Genomic DNA, 19,361 nt, shown 5'->3' with positions numbered 1-19,361 from the left:
GCGGGGGGGCCCGGGGGAGAAGCCCGCCCGCGAGCCTGGGGCGAGCCCAGCCGACCCGCCGGGGACGCAAGTGGGCGCGCGGGGGTGTGCGCTGCTCCGGCCCCGCGAAAGCGAAAGCCGCTAGCTCGCCAACCCAGCAACTTCGCGGCGGGCGGCGCGGACCGGGAGCTGCGCGGGCCACTACCGGGGATGGTGAGCCGGCCGGCGGGTGGGCAGCGGCACCCCGCGCGGTGCTTCCCCGGCTATAAATAGCTGCCGTGCGGGGGTGGGAAGATGGTGCCGGGGCTTGGCGAGCGCCTGGCCTACTCCAAGCCCCGGGCTGGGCCGGGACCCTGCCCCGCCGCAGAGTGGGCGGGAGGGGGCGGAGGGGCTCGGCGCGGAGGCGAGGGGGGCCCGGCGGAGTTGCCGGGCGGGCTGCCTCCGCGCTCTTAGTTGTTTGTCATTTCTGCTTCTTCCCGGAGGGGGAGGGGACGGACGGCCTGGCAGTTCTGGGGATCCCGTGTGCGACATCTCATTTGGCAGAAGAGGCTGGAAACGGGCGGGCACCGGCCGCAGGCAAATTGTAGGCTTCCCCAGCGCTTCTGCGCTGGGGACTCATTACCTGTGGATGGCGCGGGGAATCCCTTTCCCTTCGCAGCCCAGCTTGGACGGCTCCTGGGGGCAGGGCCAAGGCGCCCCTGGCGGCCTCTGTGCAACCCTGCGGCCAGAGAGGTGGCTCTGATGGGTTTGCAGAGGAGGCTGCAGGGCTTCCTGCCCCCAGGCGTGTTCAACCTCGCCCGCCCCTGGCGGGCCCTTAACCGAAGGCCTGGAGCAGGATGGTGGCTCCGATTGCTGTGCGAGGTGCAGGGCCCTTAGTTCTGCAGGGCATCAGGAAGATGGGGAGCTGGCAACCTGGAAACGCAGTCCTGGCCCCAAAGGCCTCAGGACTCCACCAGGGCAGTTCCTGGAGGTGATGGAGCCATCTGGGCCGGCGGTGGGAGAGGTGATACCTGGCCTGCTGGCCTGCCTGTCTGTGATGTTCACCCTACTTGGGGGCAGGCAGGGTGGAGCGGGAAGAGCTGGGTAGGCTGAGTGCTGCTGCCAGCTCATCTCTCTGTTGGCTGTGTGCCTTGGAACTAGTCTCTCCGGGGGAGGTGTAAGTGGGGTCATGTGTGGGAGAAGCTGGGAAGGTGCCCTGTGAGTACTGTCGGCCTCAGGGACTCATGGGCACCAGATGCAGCCCTGCCCTCTCCACCCTTCTCTGAGTGGTCTCGCTGCTTGGGAGGTTTGCGTGGGCTTACAGGTAACAGGTGTCTCCCCAAGACTGTGGAGGGTGCCGGTATTCTCCCCAGGGCTGCTCTTGACCTCAAGGCCTCACAGTCAAGATACCGACACTTTCTTTGCTCGGCTCAGGGTTGCGCTGCGGCACCGAGGCTGTCCTGGAAGCAAAGTTTTTATGCTTCTCTGGGAAAAAAGGCTCCTAAGCTCCTACCCTGACACCCCTTCTTGCTGAGGGGCTCCCTCTCACCCTCCTGCTCCTACAGCCCCCAGCCCACTGCTCCTCAGAGTGGGATGCCAGCAGACTCTCCTGGCCTCGCCTGCTCGGAGCGCTGAGTCACTGCTGCACCCATGCCAAGGGGGTGGGCTGCAGGAATCCCTCTGCCCGGGAGGCGGGCTCTCCCTGGGGTGCTCACAGCATTGTGTTCTCTGTGAACAGGGATGTTGGGCTGTGCGGCTGTGGGGAGGCCTTGCTTGCCTGTCATGCTGTGGGCATGGGACAGGTGGGGGCTGGGAGGGCCTGGGCAGGTGGGACGCTCTCCGCATCTTAGATCAGGAGCTCAGGCACAGCCTCCAGGACAGCACCCGCTGCTGCATGCCCACCATTGTCCCCTCTGTGGGGAGGGGTCCAGCCCGAGGAGAGGGAGAAAAGCTCTGTGGGGAAGGCTGTTCAGCCGACATTCTTCCTAATGATCCTGAAGACTCCACCCCAAATGTCACCCAGGAGGGGACCGAGTGAGTTAGGGTACACCTGCAGGATGATGCACTGGGGTCCTTTTAAGTGATGGGGAGTTTTTGATGGTGCAGGAAAATACGCATGCTCCATTACTGAGTTAAAAATTAAGGTGAAAGAATTCACGCTCCTCTGTACCTTCTACTCAGGACACTTGGGTCACAAGGTCGACTCTAGGGGGCTGCCCATTTCCCCTCACTTGGCAGGGGCTCCCCTCCCTCTTCCTCCGGTTCCTGCTCCTTTCTGGCTTCCTCCCTGGCTTTTCCTGTACAACCCCCTCCCCAAAGTTCTTGCTCTCTTAGCTCCTTTTTTCTTACTCCAATCTCTCATCTGTTCCCTCGCCCTGGATGGCAGCCATCTGTGTCTGCCTATCCCACCAGCATGGACCCCTGTGGGGGTATGCCTGACCCATCCATGTGATCCCCCAGTCCCTGGGATGCACTTGGCTTTCTGTGCAGTTGCCAAGCTGAGCTGCCCTGGGGGACCCAGGGGCCTCCCTAGCACCTGCGGGGGCTCCATCTGGGGTGCAGACTCCCCCAGGCTTGACCAGGCCTTGGCTCAGGTGCAGCGCTGGTAACTCCCTCAGAGCCGCCCGAGAGCTGCACCAAGGTTGTGGGGACTTGGGACCAGGGTTTGTGGTCTTGACCGGGAACATTCCTTTTGTGGAGGGTGTGCAGGCCTGCCTGGTGGCCCCCCAGAAGGCCAGCTCTATTCAGGGCGTGGAGGGGCCAGGAAGCAAGAGAGACTCAGCCCCTCCTGCCTGCCCACCGGCGGCGGCTCAGAGTCTGGGGGGGCCGTGCGACAGGATTCAGGCCCTCAGGACGGGCTGCTGCCCACGAGAGCTAGGTCGGCCCTTGACACCACCCTGTGGCAGCCCTTGCTCAGGCTGGGCTGGGCCTGGGAAGGCACCAAGCAGACACAGGCCCTTCTGTGTTGCCTGCCCAGCCACCTGCTTCTACCTCTTCCCGCCCTCTGGCCTGCTGTGGGTCCCCTATCGCCTTTCCCTCCTCTCTTCCTACATGAGGCTCCTAGGTGCAGCTTCTTCTCGGCCTTTCTGGGTGCTCCTAGCTGTCGTTACTTTCTCCTCTGTCCTTCTGTTTGAGCCACACCTGGTGTCCCAGCTGGGCATGACCCCGGTGGCAGCACAGTGGGGAAGGGGCCACATCTGAGTCCCGTGGGTGGGGCAGCAGGGGACAGCGGGAGGAGCCCAGGATTCCGAGAAGACTCCCACAACAGGGCCCCAGGGACTTGATCACAAAGGCTCTGAGGCCCTCAGGGTGCTGGGGAGGGCGCTGGCTCCCTCGTCCCTCTGAGGGCAGGGCTTCCAAGGCCCCGGCTGAAGACTGAAGTGACTTGGTGTCACTGTCTAATTCTCTGCACCCCCATTTCTACGTCTGTAAGTCACAGGTCATGTTGCTGACTTCTTGTTTTTTTGTGAGCCTTCGGGAAGGGCGCAGAGAGTGGGGGACAAAGGGGTCCGGTCCCTGTGTCCTGGTCCCACCCCAGTGTCACTGGGCAGCCTTGGGCAGGGTTGATTACACACACACGGACTGTCCTTGCTGGTGTGGGCATAGGACGAATCCGAGTCTCCACCCAGCCCCCATGGCCTGAGCCTCATCCCCTCCCAGACAAGCCTGGCACTGGGGCTGAGTGTGGCTCGGATGAAGTGGAGCCTGACTGGGCCGTGCCTCTCTCGGCCTTCTTTCCTGCCCTGGCATTTCCCAGTCCCTTGTTTTCCTGGGGAGCCTTTGCCTGGGCCCTTGGAGTGGAGGAGCCTTGACTGAAAGGTGGGGTCCGTGAAGGTGACACATGGGGCCGGGAGCCCCAGAACGACCCTGAAGTATGCCGTGGAGAATGGCCCGCGTGGTGGCCCAGCAGAGGGTGGTTGGGTTTGCCGTGCAAACCAGAACTGTGTCTGGATCTCTGCCCTCCGTCTGCCAGGCTCAGAGTTGGCCCCGGGTTGGATGAAGAGGCTGTGCCGGCAGCCCTCCTGGGGTGCAGGGAGCCGGGGCTCCTTCTGGCCCACACTGAGGCAGTTAGGGAGGTGTGGACTGGCCGGCCAATCATGAATCTGGGGGGAAAGGAGCCCCTGCCCCTCCAGGAGGAAGCTGTCCTAAGACCACAATGTGCTGGAGACAGCGTGAGCCATGGGCCTGAGCACGCCCTTGGCCTGGCAGCCAGGAGCAGTGCTCCATGCCAGTGGGGCCATCTGCTGTCCGTCCCTTCCCTGGGGCACCACCTGCCGAGGCTGCGGTGACCAGAGGCCAAAACCTCATGGCCCTCCTGCCCAGGCTCTGGCCTCGCCTTGCTTCACAGCCCCCCTTGTAAGTGGATGGCACGTTCGATGGTACCCCACCATGCCACTGACCCAGCGTCAGCTCCCTCGGGGATGTCTTTAAGGGTCCTCAAGTAGGGCAACCCACCCCAGCTCCCAGGACCCCTGGCCTGCCCCGCTGTGGGGCTCAGCTGCTGCAGCTCGGTTTCCTCAAGAGCAGCAGGAGGATGCCCGGCTCTTGGGGCTGCATGGAGGGTTTGGTAACTGGTATTAAGCACTCGGCCCAGAGTCTGGGGCTCCATGCATTATTCAGGTGGTTGCAGTCTGTCTCGGTGACCTCATCTGTCAGCCAGGAGCCCAGAGCCATTCTGATGGGCTGCAGGTCGGCTGGGACACTCCAGATGAGCCTCTTGGCACACGGGTGAGCTCTGAGCACAGTCCTGGCATTTCTGAGTGCTCTGAGGCTGCCGCTGCGCCCCCTGCACCACCCGCGGCTCTCCAAGCAGGCGGCATCCCTGCCAGGATGGAGTGCCTGCCGCCTGGGAGAGGGGAGTCTGGGGGAGGGCACAGTGAGGAGGGAGCCTGAGTCGTGGCCCCCCAGCCCTGCCTGGCACCAGAGCTGCCTCCCTCCCTCGAGGCACCCTGTCCCGGACTCTCCTTGTGGGCTGCCTGCTGCCTGGCTCCTGCTCGCTGGGATCCTGCTTTGGCCTGTCCTTCAGGCACCCCAGCGCAGCCAGTCTTCCTCTCACGCACTGCTGCCCCCATTCTTCTCGGTCCCAGTGCGCTCCCTGCCCTCCCTGGGGCCTGCACATGTGTGCCCTCTGGGTGGGTGCATGGGGGCCTCTGCTGCTGAACTCTTGTGTGAAGGGATGCAAACTGGACCTGTCCTGGTGGCTGTGTCCTGGCTGCCCGAGGAGGGGCTGCTCATCAGGCTGAGTCAGTGGCTGAGGCGGGAGGGGCCCCATGCCTCCGGGCTGGCTGCTGTCCAGCAGTGTGGCTGGGGGCGGGCTGCCCCTTGCTGGCCCAGGCTTCCCACCTACACAGCAAGCAGATTCAGCCAGCTGTCTGCCTGGAAACGTCCGTGATCGTGATGCACCAGACCGTCAGTGCCGGGCGGGGAGAGCAGTCCCAGAGGGTGAGCCGGGCAGCGGGTACTGCCTCCGTGTGACAGGGCAGGTGGCAGGCAGACCCCTCTCAGTGTCACCTGGAAATTGTCTTCATTGAGGCATTGCCTGGCAATTCCCAGTGGGCTGGCAGTGGCGGGAGGCTGTGGCAGGGGAAGGGAGGGGCACCGTGCCCTCCAGGGAGCTTCTCAGCGTGTGCCTCGGCTCGTTTTGGCACCCTCACCCCAAGGGGAAAAAAAAAACAGGCAGATGCCTTGTGTCACCGCCCCTTGCAGGCTGTGGTGGGGACCACGGTGATGTCTGAAGTGCCTTGGTGGGGCGGGCCCTTCCTTGGTCTTATACTGCTGGGCCTGGCACCCTCCTGGCCACTGCCATCACACCTGGGGGCGGGGTGCCTGGACCACTCTGGCTGTCCCTCATCCTCTCCAGTGGCAGCTTTTCCCGAACTGCTGCAGAAGCCACGCCTGCCCAGTAGGAGATGCAGCATTGGTGTTAGTGCCACAGGAGAGGGTGGCCTCGGGCCCCCGGTTTTGTCTGGACAGGGGCCCAGCCTGCCCGGGCGGGCCCTCCGTGTCTACTGTGAGCCCGGGGACCAGGCGTGCAGGCTGCGGGGACTCAGCCCTGAGGGTTTCAAGCTCCTCTCTCTTTTTTTTTTTTATACATTTATTTATTTATTGGCCGCGATGGGTCTTTGTTGCTGTGCACAGGCTTTCTCTAGTTGCGGCGAGCTGGGGCTACTATTCGTTGTAGCGCATGGGCTTCTCGTTGCAGTGGCTTCTCTTGTTGCGGAGCATGGGCTCTAGAGCGCAGGCTCAGTAGTTGTGGCACACGGGCTTAGTTGCTCCGCAGCATGTGGGATCTTCCTGGACCAGGGCTCGAACCCGTGTCCCCTGCATTGGCAGCAGATTCTTAACCACTGCACCACCAGGGAAGCCCTCAAGCTCCTCTCTTGCCCAAATGGCTCAGGCCTGGAGGGGCTCTGGCTTCCTTCCCAGGGCTGCTGGAGCAGGGATGGTGCCGTGGACCGTCCTCCAGCTCCCACGGGAATAGGGCCCTGAGAGGGGCTCTGCCTGGACACCCTGCCGTGGGCCGCACATTGGAGAGGCAGCGGCGCTCACGGCTCTGTCCTTCCTGGGCAGGAGTTTCTCCAGGGGTCAGCTGCAGGGACCCATCTGGGAACCTGCCCCAGAGATATGGCTCAGAGGTGTGAGCTTCTGTTCACTTGTCATTCTCTCCCTCAGCCATCCTGGGCTTCACCTCACCTTGACTGGGTCTGAGCAGGTGTCAGACCCCATGCTGGTGGGGGGGCACCTCAGGGAACCAGACCTTGGGGCTGGTGATAGGCAGGGTGCCGGGTACAGCGGTGAGCTAAGCACGGCCTGGGGGGAGATGGCAGTGGGGCTCCCCAGAGCCAGTCCTGCCCCCGCTCAGCCGTCAGACAGTGGAGTTAGCCATGGGGGAAGTGGGGAGGGGATCCCAGCCAGAGCAAAGTGCTGGCAAAGGTGTGTTGAGGGAACCCGGCATCCTGGGAGCTGCTGGTCATTTTCGGCAGGCTTGCGAGTCTCTGGCCACTGCTGGAGGGAGAGCCATGGGTGGGGCCCAGGCCTGGGCCTGTCTGGCCAGCACAGCTGCCGTGGTATGGCGGCACCTTTTGACCCTCGGCCTCACGAGTTCCTAGAGTTTCCCTCTAGGAACAGGTCCCACGCTAAGTCAGCACCTGTGCAGGAGACACATAGGCCCCGGCTTCTCCCAGTCCTGCCATTTGACCAGGCGCAACCCGTTTGCTTCCCGTGGGAGCCGATCAAGTAAACGGAGGCCGTGCAGCCTTTCAGAAGAGGAGGGTGCAGAACTGTGCACACGTCCTTGCCCCCCATCTGTGGGAGGAAGCAGGTGGGGGGCCGTACTCCCGTCCCCTTGGGCCCCAGGGCAGGCTCTGGTCGCAGCGGCCCTCCTCTCATGCCCGCCGCGTCCATCCCGCAGGGCATCTGGCGGATCCCCGTGGACGAGATCGACCGGCCAGGCAGCTTTGCCTGGCACATGAACCGCTCCATTGTGCTGCTGCTCAAGGTGCTGGCCCAGCTCCGGGACCACAGCACCCTGCTGAAGGTCTCCTCCATGCTGCAGCGGACCCCAGACCAGGGCAAGTGAGTGCAGCCACCCGGCCGGCCAGCCCAGTCCAGCGTGCGGTCAGCCCTGCGGCGGCTGACACTGCCGTGGCTCAGAGCACAAGCACGTACTGCCTGGAGCCGCTCGGCCCTGTCTGCCTGGGGCGTCTACACGAGCAGGGAGCCCAACCCAGTCCTTCTCCTCAAGGCCCTCTCTGTCCCGCTGTCTGGAAACCAAACACCAGTGCCCCTGCCCCAGACTCCCCGGGGCAAGCACGGGCTCTCCCCACTGGGTTTGGTTTCCCCACTGAGACTCTGGACAAGCTAGCCCTTCTGCTTCCCCCAGCTCGGGGCGCCTGGGGATGCTGTCAGCTCGTGGGGACAACAGGTGTCCAAATGACAGCCAGGGTCCCCAGGTGAAGGCCAGTAATAGTGGGCCGAGCCACAGGGGGCCTGGGCTTCAGAGGTAACCAGAGACCTCTTGGGACAGATAGGACTGAGGGATAGCCGCCACTTGCAGTGGTTGGGGGGAGGGGGGTCCCAGGAGAGACACAGTTCAGACGTGGAGTGGCCCGGCTGCAAGGCCTCCTGCTGCCAGCACCATGCCTCACCTCTTCGCTGTCTCACTCACCTGAGCCGTGCTAGGGGCTAGGGTGGGGGCTTCAGCAGGGGCCTGGAGCTCCCTAGAGATGGGCTTGTGGGAGAGAAGCTGGGGGCCCCCAAGCTCACTGAGCCTGGCCTGCCCCGCCCCGCCCCTGGGGCTCACAGCCCAGCTCAGGGGGGCCCAGGACACAGTGCTGGGCGAGGAGGAGGAGGCTCGGGGAACACTTCTGGGGAGCAGACCCCAGGGGGGTGGGACTCGGAGGGGCACGGGCCGCCATCCAGCTCTGATGCTCTGGCCCACCCCCGCATGCCTGCAGGAAGTATCTGCGAGATGCCGACCGCCAGGTCCTGGCTCAGCGGGCCTTCATCCTCACTGTGAAGGTGCTGGAGGACACACTGAGTGAGCTCTCGGAGGTACACCCCGCCCACCCTGGGCAGGTCCCCACACCCCCACCTGTGGGCAGTACTCACCTGCCTCCCCAGGTGGGAAGGTCAGTTCAAAGAGGAACTCGCAATCACCTCGTGTGAGGCACTGACGCGCTTGGCTAAAGTGAGCTCGTGGTTGGTGAGGAAGGTGGTGAGGCTCCTGAGGCAGCCCCGCCTGGCAGGACCAGCTCAGGAGACAGCAGCTCTCACAGTGGAGCAGATGGCAAAGCCAGTGGCCCCGCACCCTCACCCACCAGCCCCCAGGAGCTGGTGCACACACGGTCCCTCTTCACAGCTGGGTACCCTGAGGGCCCGGAGGCTGGTCACCAGCCTAGCAGGCGGGGCTGCTGGGAGCCAGGGCCATCTGGCTACAATGCCCCCCTGCCCAGCAGAACTGGCTGGGCCCTGGTGCAGGGGCTCAGGGTGGACTCGGCTCTGCAGTGAGCACACTTGGTGGCCCTGGCAGGTCACTTCCCCGCGAGGCGCCCGCACATAGAGAAGCCATTTGGCGAGGGCCAGCTGGTCCTCAAGAGCAGAGCCATCTCCAAGGCCTCATCGGCCCCCGTCAAGGCCGGAGCTTCAGAGTCGGGAGGGCCTTCCCAGGCAGCTCTCCAGGCCCAGCCCTGGCCAGCGGGCAGATGGGCAGAGCCTGAGTGGCCTTGGTGGGTGGGCAAACCTGGCGCCCAAGGGTGCTTTCTTGTGGCAGAAACACCAGACACACTGAGTCTTACCATTGGTTTCCTCACAGGGGTCAGAACGCCCAGGGCCCAAGGCCTGTGGCTTCCCTGGAGCCAGGATGACCACCGATGTCTCCCACAAGGCCAGTCCTGAGGGTGGCCAGGAAGGCCTCCCGCACCCCAAGAAGCCTCCTCTGGCTGATGGCTCAGGGCCAGGGGCCGAGCCAGGGGGCAAAGCAGGCCCCCACAACCACCGACCTGTGGCTGTGCATGCAGGAGATGGTGCAGACCAGGGCGGGGAGTGGAAGGACAATGAGAGCCCCCGGGCAGGCCCCACAGAGCCCATGGACACGGGGGAGGCTGCCACCTGTGGCTCAGACTCGGAGCGGGCGCCACCCCTGCAGCCAGGCCGCCCCCCAAGAGACTGGGGCCCCGAGAGCCGGCCAGCCGAGCTGTCCCTGGAGGAGCTGAGCATCAGCGCCCGGCAGCAGCCCAGCCCGCCCACACCGGCCCCACCAGCCGCCGCTGCTGCCCCGGCCGCCACCCCTGGACCCAGGACAGGCAGCCACCCCGAGGAGGCACCTCCACGGCCTAGCCGCAAGAGGAAGCTCCTGGAGGACACAGAGTCCGGCAAGACCCTCCTGCTGGACGCCTACCGAGTGTGGCAGCAGGGCCAGAAGGGCGTGGCCTATGACCTGGGCCGCATCGAGAGGATCATGTCCGAGAGCTACATGCTCATCAGGCAGGTGGGTGGCCTTGGGGCGGGCCTGGCGGCTCTGTTCCCAAGCGTGATCACGGCCAGGCCGCCCGGGGTGGGCTTTCAGAGTCATTCCTGGTCACCTCTGAGGTTTTCTACTGTGAGCACGAGGTAGGTTCAGATATGTTACAATTTTATTTGTCAACTAAACGTTAGTAAACCTGGGGAAACATATACCAAAAAGCAAAACGAAAACAACATGCTTTTAAATGTTTATATTCACCCATAAAGGAAAGGAAGCCACTTTGCAGAAATCTTGTCAAGTCTGGCACAGGGAGTCAGGGCCCCCGAGTAGGGGGCTGCAGTGGAGGAGCCCTTCTTATTCTGTTTCTTTTTAAAAAACTCCATTAGGCACACGTTTTTTTCTCTATTTAGAGAAAAATAGGTTCTTTCCACAGGAAGAACCCTGCACTGTGACTGGTTCATACAGGGTGACCATCTTGATACACTGTTTTCCCTTTAACTTGTGTTAATTTGCACTGCAGCTCGTGAGTGTGTCTGTCTTATCACCACCTCACAAGCATCCAGCAGTAACTTTTTTTGTTGCTGATAAACTAGAAAAAAAGCCCTGCATTCCCTGCTGGTGAGGGCAGGCCCTTTCACCACTCCATGCTGGCTGTCTCCCTCATGCCCTGTCTGCTGCTCATCCAGGGCGACCCCCAGGTCTCTCCGGCCTCATTGCCCACATGAGGGGCAGGTTCCGGCTCAGAGTCTGCCAGCCTCAGCCCCCGAGGATGAAATAGCACAGCCACAGACATGAACGTGGCTTGGCCATCTGGGCCCAGAGCAGTGCCCCTGGCAGATGGGCCTGGGAGACAGGGCTGGGGTCCTGGGGGGAGCAGCAGTGGGAGGGCTCACCCTGGGAGCTGTCCTCAAACACCAGGGGCCGGGGGAAGGCTGGCCACCGAGGCCCCTGCCCTCTGACCTTGGGCGTCTCCTTGCTCAGGTGGACGAGGAGGCTGCCCTGGAGCAGGCCGTGAAGTTCTGTCAGGTCCACCTTGGGGCCGCCGCCCAGAGACAGGTAAGAAGCGTGACCCTGCCTGTGCCAGCCTCGTCGTGCAGAGCCCGCCCCGGGCTGCAGGCTGGTCAGGTGGGCCCAGGGGAGATGGGCAGCTGAGCCTCAGGCCCTGAAGGAGCCCCTGACAACCCGCCTGGGAGTGCACCAGACCCCAGCTCTGACTGGGCGTGTGACACGAAGGTCCCCTCACCCCCGCACCTTTTCTCTAAACAAGGAGGATGTTCCCTACTTAGTCGACTTCAACTGGAAAGGTCATTCCTCTGCACAGAGGTGGAGCTGGGATACGGGGCTGATAGGAGCAGGGTGGGCGGGGGTCCTGGTGTTTGTCCAGCATCGTGTTTTGGGAAGACTCCCTACTGTTGGGTGGAGAGGGTGGGCTGGGGCAGGGGCCTGGTCAGGTGAGCCACAGGTGGGGATGGTCCCGGGCCAGGTCACTAGGTCAAAGGGCAGGTACGTGCCATTTGGGTAGGTGCGGCCTCTTTGTCCCCAGGGGTGTCCTGACTGCCCTGCCCCAGCAGCAGGCCCGGCCTTCCCAGTCATCACTCTTCCTTGGGCCCCCTGGGGAAGGGTGTCATGAGGGAGTCCAGAGGCAGGAGCTCAGGGCAGTGGGCGTCCAGCTGCAGCTGGGGAGTCGTGTCCTAGTCCCTCAGCGGCTGGCTGCCCCTCGGTGTCCAGATGGGCTTTTTCTCAGTGGAGTGGGGCATCGGGCCACTACCCCACCTGGGTTCTGGGTCTGAGGAAGCCCAGAGGTTCAACCTTCACCAAGTGGGCTGTGGGCCACATAGGTGGGCCAGACCCCCAGCTGAGGGCAGGAATCCCTGGAGACAGGTGTCCCCCTGCCGGCAGTCCCCACCGCCCTGCTATTGCCAAGGCAGCAGAGTTCACAGTGCAGCCACCTCGTCACAACCTCTGCTCTGTGGGAAGAAATGACTGCCCAGTGCCCCAGAGCAGGGTCGGGCCCAGGGGTCCCCCTCCTGCCTCCTCCACCAACCCAGACTGGGGCAGGTGGGCAGTGATCACTCCAGAGAAAGGAGGGCTGTTTCTGATGCAGACTTTTAAGGTGCTTGAAATGATAGAACCACACAGGAAACCCCCAGACAGCTTCCCCCTTAACTGGTCTCTGGTCTGAGGTAAAAGAGGGTGCTGAGCTGGCAGGAGCCAAGGGCAAGGAGGGGACATGGGGAGATGGAGGCCCACGGAGGATCAGCACCCAGCTGGGACCTGGCCTGTCAGAGGAGCCTAGGAAGCGACCTCAGGGATGACAACCATGTCGGTCACAGCTGTCCTGGGCCCGCCTCTGGCCAGTGCTGCGGGGGAGGCAGCCATGGCCCTGGGAGCCACTGCTCCCACCCATTTTGTGTCCATTTTGCTGGAGGCATTTCCGAGTTGCCATGCGGCCCGGCACATGCCAGGAGGGTGCTCGGGACATAATTAGAGGCTGAGTGCCATCACCCGTGGCTCCCACAGGACAAGGACACAGCACCCACCTTCCCCATGTGTCTGCCCACAACAGACAGGTCCTGTCCTGCCCACCCTCCCACTGGAGGTCTGGGCTCATCCCAGACACTCACTGCACAGCAGAGTCGCCGGGCTGACCGCACCCCGTGAAGCTGGGGATGGGGCGTGCTCCCAGCAGGCGTGAGGCTCCCGCACTTGCAGCCCTGGGCAGGGGTCCCCACGGCCCTGGTGTGGGCTGGCTCCAAGTATGGTGGGCCTGGGGCTGGTGGCCTGCAGGCTGGGGTGTGGCTCAGGCACTAGGGTGCAGCCCTCAGCTCTGCTGCCAGAGGCCGCGCGGAGCCCCTGCCCCACCTCGCAGCTGCTCTCAGGGAGCCGTGGCCCTCACACCGCCTGGGGAGTGGGCTTCAGGTGCAAAGTGGAAAAGGCCTAGCGGCAGAGGGAACTGTGTGCACAAAGATGGGGAGGCCCTGAAGGGCCCGGCTCCCTGAGAACCGACAGCCTGTGGTGGGGGAACCACGGGGCAGCCGAGGCCAGGCTGCCGGCAGGGGCCACGCTTGGGGCCGCCTCGGGTGCTGTGGCTTTGGGGCTGCACAAAGCCCAGGAGCTGACTCTTGCGGTGTCATCCCGGCTGTCTCAGGACCCCTCCACCAGTGGCCTTGGGAAGTCGCCCTCCAAGACTGACCTCCCATACTGCAGTCCCCCCTTGGGGGCCACCAACCTGTGCCCCGGGTCATGGTTGGCACCCAGGAGTGGGAGGGTGAAGATCCCAGCCAGCCTGATGCCCCTCCACTGAGCCCCTGCCAGCGTGGCCTGGAAGTTCTCCTAGGGACGGACTCTGGGCCCCCAGCGGTGTCCCGAGTTGGCAGAGTGGGCCTCCCTGCTAGCATTGAGGCCCAGAGCGGGGCACCATGACAGGTGTCCTGGGGGATAGCGTGGACTCAGGCCTGCCCAACTGGCCTCCCTCACTTCCCCTTTGTCCTCCCAGGCTGCAGGGGACACACCCACCACCCCAAAGCACCCTAAGGACAGCCGAGAGAACTTCTTCCCTACAGCTGTGGCCCCTGCAGCCCCCGACCCCACGCCGACGGACACCCCGCAGCGGCCCAGCGATAGCCACACCAAGCCTCGTCCTGCGCAGGCTGCCGCCCCGGCTGTTGTCACCTGTCCTCCCTTGGCGTCAGGCTCTACCCCAGACCTGTCCAAGGATCCCGGGCCCCCACGGCCACACAGGCCCGAGGCCACCCCCAGCATGTCCTCTTCGGGCCCAGGTGAGTCCCATCCCCTTCACCTGGTGGTGAGGCCCGGCTGGGCCAGAGCAGGGCCCAGACCCCGTTGCCAGCCAGCGGCAAGTCCTGCTCATTGCATGGAGAGTGTGGGCGCCTCCAGCCTGGTGATCCCTGAGAAGCTGTCTCCACCCCACCCCACCCTCATGGCACCCACCTCACCATGTTTCTCCTCGCACGAGGATTCAGGAGTGGGGAGGGGGTCCTGACCCCAGTGCACACGAGACCTCTCAGGCCTGTGAGCAGTCCTGGGTGCCTGCTGGGCTGTGGGGCAGACCCGCCCAGCCCCTGCGCCCCCGGGGCGAGGCAGACGGAAGCCGGCCAGGCTGAGGCGGGGGCTGCGGAAGGATGGGGCTGGGGGCTCTGTCGGCAGGAGGGAGCCCCAGTTCCTTCCAAATTTAGATGCCACTGGGAATGGGAACGGCAGCCCACGGGCGGGGCAGCCAGCAGACCAGGGAGGGCAGACGCTTCAGGACAAACACACACGCACACACACCCTGCACCTCTCCCTCCCTGCTCCGCGGACCCGGGGCCGGGCTCCCACCTGCCCGCACATCCCTGCTCGTCCCTGAAGGCCAGGCTCACCTGTCCACCAGGAGCCATCGACATGGAGGGCCACAGCTGGGGTGCTACTTCCGCCATGCAGGCTCGGCCATGTCATTTCCTGACCCATCTGAACAAGGGGACAGTCAGCCCTAGCAGGAGTGCCCGGCCGGAGCCAGACCTGGAAGCCCGGTTAGCCGTGACCAGGAGCGCTGCTCCCACAGGCTGCTCTGCCCAGATGGAGGCTGAGGGCCCAGGCCCCCAACCTCATGGGTCCCTAGTTTGCTCTGAAGGTGGGGAAGTGCAGGGACCCTCTACCCAGCCAGTCACAGTGGTGCTGACCACGGCCTGAGACAGTCACCTCCCCTGAGGTAGCCCCTGCAGCCGAGTGTTTAGGGAGGAGCCTCTGAGGCCGAAGGACCACAGATGCGGCTCCACCCAGTGGCCTGGGCATCCCCTCCTCTCTGCCATCCCATGTGTCTCGCTGTCCACACCCAGCAGAGCAACGGTGGCAGACGGTGAGCACGGCCCTACAGGCGGGTTTTGCTAGGGGTGACTTCACAGGGTGGCGGCAATGACCATCCACGGCCCGGGGAAGCCACTCACTCCACGAAGACCTGGCTGCTGTCCCTTGGCCTGTCGCCGCCCCCGCCTGACTCCTGCCCCAGAGGATCAGAACTTCGGGGGCGTCAGGCCATCAGCTGGTCCCCTGGGTGCTCTCAGGTTGTTGGTGGCCTCAGGTTCTCGCCGGCTGTTGGTTCCTCAGTTCCTCCACTGTGCGTCCCCCAAGAGGGGCCCTGACACTGCCCATCGCTGCCCCCGTCTGCTCACCTCCCTGTCTCCTTGGGTGTCTGCCCGCCACAGGCCAGGACCGGATTTCCTGCTGACGGTGCCTGGCCCATGAGTGATTGAGGGTCCCTCTTGCTGAGGTGGTCAGGGCTCCAGGGGTGGGGAGTGGGGGCTCCAGGCCGTGGGACCAGCTGGGTCAGGACTCAGGGCAGGGAGCACCTGTCTGTGCAGGGTGCCGCCCGCTGGACGGGGTTGAGGGGGCCACAGTGCCGGCCTCGTGCCAGTCGAGAAGCCAGGGAGAGTCTGAACCTGGGTCAGGGGTGCCTCCAGGACACTGGGCCTTGGGGACTCAGCGGCCAGGCTGTGAGTCTGCCTAGAGAGCAGGGAGAGTTGCCCCGATGGCTCAGGATTCCAGCCGGTCCCCCTGCTTCCACAGAGCCTGAGGCCTGGGGGCTCGGGGAGCCCCAGATAGCTCTCCCCTGAAGGCTGAGGCACCAGGCAGTTCCCTTCCCCGTTGGTACCCCCACCACCCCACCGTGGTCCTCCTCACAGGGCCGCCTGGCCTAGGAAGCACCTCTCCACGTGCTTGAGTCTCTGCTGGACTTCCCTGCCTCGAGTGTCCCTCCTCCTCTGGCCACCCATCAAGAAGGGAGGTCGGACCGTGCCCTGGGGGCAGGAGGGACTGATACCTGCCCCCTGAGGGCAGACTTCGCTTCCTGCCAGCCTGGCCTGTAGACTGCTCACAGCAAGGTAGCCCCCTGCCCGCTCCCCTAACCCAAGCAGCCGCTCCAGGTCGCTTGGCCAGGCCCTCAGTGTTGGGCCCAGCCAGGCAGGGCTTTGCCACCTATGGAAGGCCCTGGACCAGACAGCCACCGGGCCTGCATCGCATCGTGGGTGCGTGCCCAGTGCAGTGACCCATTCCTGCCGCGGGGCCACAGGATTCCTGCTGCTCCACCTGCTTCGCGGGGCCCAGGAGGGCAGCTCTGCTCCGCGGGGCCCAGGAGGGCAGCTCCGAGGGGCTCATCCCTGCCTGTGGGGCTCATGCCTGCCTGTGGCAGCTCATCCCTGCCTGTGGCAGCGTGTGGAGCTGGACCCTGGGAACGAAGAGGCTGTGACCCTGACTGCCGGGCAGTCAGAACCGAGAAGGGAGGGCGTGGCTCGTGGCCAGGCAGCAGGGCAGGTGCTGTCCTCCAGGAGCTGGAGCCGACAGGCAGGAGGCCCATCTGTCCCCCTGCCCAGCCAGGGAGGGGCCAGCGTCACCCCAAGTGGGGAGCAGCTGGGTGTTGGGGTCATGGCCGGCGTGGCAGGAGAGTCCGGGCCTCAAGGGGAAGGAGGAGGAATGGGAGTGCAAAGAGGCCGGACGTGGCCGGGGGCCCTGGGGGCAGGCACACCTGTGCCGACTGACCACCTGGCACCACGGAGGCTGATTCCCAGCCCCCTCCTCACGCCTGGAAGGTGTGGCCTGGCAGGAGGGCGCCAGGCCCGCCACCGCTCCATCTACTTTGTCCTTAGCTGGATTGTTCGGTTCCAGTGGCCACTCCTGTAAGCTGGGGTGGGGCCCCCGCTGTGTCAGGTTCATAGCATGTCCACAGGGGTGAGCGGTTTCCTGCTGGTAGCAGCCTGGCCCCACCCGGGCGATTGTTCCAGCGGAGCCCCTGCGCGGCCATGGTGGAGGTGGAGGCCCCTATCCCAAGGGTGGGGGGCGTGTCACCCATAGCTGTGCTGTGTTTCCACAGAGGAAGAAGAGCTGGCAGGAGGGGCAGAGGGCACGGGCTCCCTGCCCCAGGAGCCGCGGTGCAGCGAGCAGGTGAAGACGGCCCCCGAGGGCCCTCCAGCAGAGCCGCACTGCTGGCCAGCAGAGGCGGTCCCCCGGACCGGCGCTGAGCCCACCTGCAGCCAGGGTAAGGCCAGTCGGGAGCAGCCCATCACGGCCCCCAGGGCCAGCAGTCAGCGGGTGCTTCTTGACAGAGGGGCCTGGAGTGGGCCTGGGGGTGAGGTAGACAAGAAAGGCAGGCCAGGCAGGGAAGGCCTGGCTGGAGAGCTTCCTCGGGGGAGGGAAGGGCCAGAGACCCTCCACCCCCACCCCCACTCCCGCCTCACAGAGGGGAATAGCTCGGGAGGTGCTGAGCCCAGGCCAAGGTGGCCTAGCCGAGAGGGAGGGGTGCCTGTGCCCAGATGGGTCCATGGGAGGGGCAGGCGTGGGGCGGGGAGGAGTCAGGGGTGGGCAGAGGGCCGGCCGGGTTGGGCGGAGCCGGATGGGCATCCGTGTCATGTCTGTGTCCGTGTCTGTGTCTGAGTCACAGCCTGTTCCCACCAGCCGCCTCAACCAGCCAGGCCCCTCGGGGACTCCTCAGGGCTGGGGCCTCTCGCAGACCCCACTCAGGACAGCAGGGCTTGGTGCCAGCCCGAGGGAGTCGGGCATGGGGGCTGAGTAAGCCCCGCTCCTTTTAAAGCCATGGAGCAGCGGAAGAATGTAGACACCAGCCAGGCTGCGGCTCCCGGAGGCTGCCAGCCCACACTGCTGCCTCGCAGCTCCAGCTCATCCTGAGGCGCGAGGGGAAAGTGGATGCTGGCTGAGTGGCCGGCTCTGGGCCCCAGCATCCTCCCTGTGGCGGGAATGACCAATAGAATGTGTGTCCTAGTGATCTCAGGTGGCCTCGGCCTGCAGCCGCTCGAAGCAGGGTTTTGGTTGCCGGCCAGTGAGCGTGCTGAACCCTAGCCACTAGACCAGTGGTTAGTGACAAGGCCCCGGCTCTTCGGCTTTGCAGAACAGAATTCCCATAAAGGCGGAAAGTAGTGAAACAAGTGAAGTGTTTATTAGGAGGAAAAAGTGTACAGTACATGTAGATAGACACACAGGTGGGCTCAGAGAGAGAGTGGCGCCCTCCTGCTAGTTTGAACCACTTACATGGGGCATTTCTTCCGGGTTTCCTTTGGCCAATCATTTTGATTTGCCTGGTTCCAAGTCCGTATTTGGTATATCTCAGGATCCTCCCCTGTGTGCGTGCCTCTCTTAGCCAAGATGGATTCTAGGGAAGAGACCTATATGGGTAGTGAGCATCACTCCCCTTTTGACCTCCAAGGAGCTTTCTAGTCTGGAAGGTCTCTTGGACTTGAGAATGAGGAATATGTGGCCTGTATTCCTCATCTGGGCAGGGCCCAGCCTCCTTTCTCAATTGCCCTGCTATTTTCATCTTGGAGTATCTGTCCACAGGGAGCGAACTCCAGCTGTTCGCCCTGGGGGCTCGTCTATCTCCTGCCTCACTAGGATGGTCTGAGAGCTCACATGCATGCCTGGGAGGTGCAGGGCTTGCCCGTGTCCCAGCCCTGGGCACCCAGTGAACACTGTGCTTTTGGGGGTGCCCCACAGCCCAGAGACAGAGCCAGGCCCTCGGGGAGGCAGAGAGACAGGAGGAGGCCTGGGAGCCTGGCAACCAGCACAGGCCTAAAGAGAGAGGGTAGGGCGGTCTGACGCTGCCAGAGGAGGCGTCTTGGTGCCTCTGTGGTGCAGGGTTTGCGGGGGATGAGCCCCAAGGAAGGGAGGGGCAGGCAGGCCCGGGAGGCCGAGAGCCCGGCTCAGTCCACTGGGTCCACCCCACAGTTGCCAGCTCCAAGGTGCCCAGTGGTGGGAGTGCCCAGCCACCCGAGGGCCACCCGGGCAAGGCTGAGCCCAGCCGGGCCAAATCACGCCTCCTGCCCAACATGCCAAAGCTGGTCATCCCCTCGGCCACCACCAAGTTCCCCCCTGAGATCACCGTCACGCCGCCCACCCCGACGCTGCTCTCGCCCAAAGGCAGCATCTCAGAGGAGACCAAACAGAAGCTGAAGGTGACTGCAGGTCCTGGGTGGGACACAGGGCTGGGGGTGGGGGGTGGGGTGGTGGTGCCAGGCTGCCACTGACCACTGCCTCACCCGGTCTGTGCAGTCAGCCATCCTGTCTGCCCAGTCGGCTGCCAACGTGAGGAAGGAGAACCTGTGCCAGCCGGCCCTGGAGGTCCTGGAGACATCAAGCCAGGAGTCCTCGCTGGAGAGCGAGACAGATGAGGACGATGACTACATGGACATCTGAGGGCCACTCCCCACGCACCACCACCTCCACCACCCCACCACGCCCCGCCCAGTGGGGCGTCCCCACCACAGGGCCACAGGCCACAGGAGCCCAGCAGGGCCCGCCTCCTTTTTTATGAAGTGATTTTCTTTGTAAACGTGACCAGCCCAGCCAGGCGGCCTCGTCCACCCTCCACAGGCTCTGTCTGGGTCACGGCAGTGGAGGGTCCTTTTTTGGTTGCTTTTCTAATAAAGATGGAACCGTC

General features: G+C 64.2%; 1 protein-coding gene across 1 annotated transcript in view; it reads left to right on the top strand.

Annotated features, from left to right (window-relative positions):
• Nucleotides 1-19,361, top strand: part of CABIN1 (calcineurin binding protein 1) — a 98,109-nt gene extending 78,748 nt beyond the window's left edge. The window contains 8 exon segments of the mRNA XM_089894244.1: nucleotides 7,370-7,533; nucleotides 8,415-8,511; nucleotides 9,272-9,946; nucleotides 10,904-10,978; nucleotides 13,419-13,701; nucleotides 16,785-16,949; nucleotides 18,650-18,876; nucleotides 18,974-19,361. Coding sequence (XP_089750370.1) covers nucleotides 7,370-7,533; nucleotides 8,415-8,511; nucleotides 9,272-9,946; nucleotides 10,904-10,978; nucleotides 13,419-13,701; nucleotides 16,785-16,949; nucleotides 18,650-18,876; nucleotides 18,974-19,117 — 1,830 coding nt within the window. The 3' untranslated portion in view covers nucleotides 19,118-19,361.

This window comes from Delphinapterus leucas, chromosome 14 (assembly GCF_059928025.1).
Source record: "Delphinapterus leucas isolate spDelLeu-1000000601 "Yukka" chromosome 14, BTC_Dleu_Yukka2, whole genome shotgun sequence".
Taxonomy (NCBI): domain Eukaryota; kingdom Metazoa; phylum Chordata; class Mammalia; order Artiodactyla; family Monodontidae; genus Delphinapterus; species Delphinapterus leucas.
Note: the sequence above shows the minus strand (reverse complement) of the source record. Positions and strands in the feature narration are given on the sequence as shown.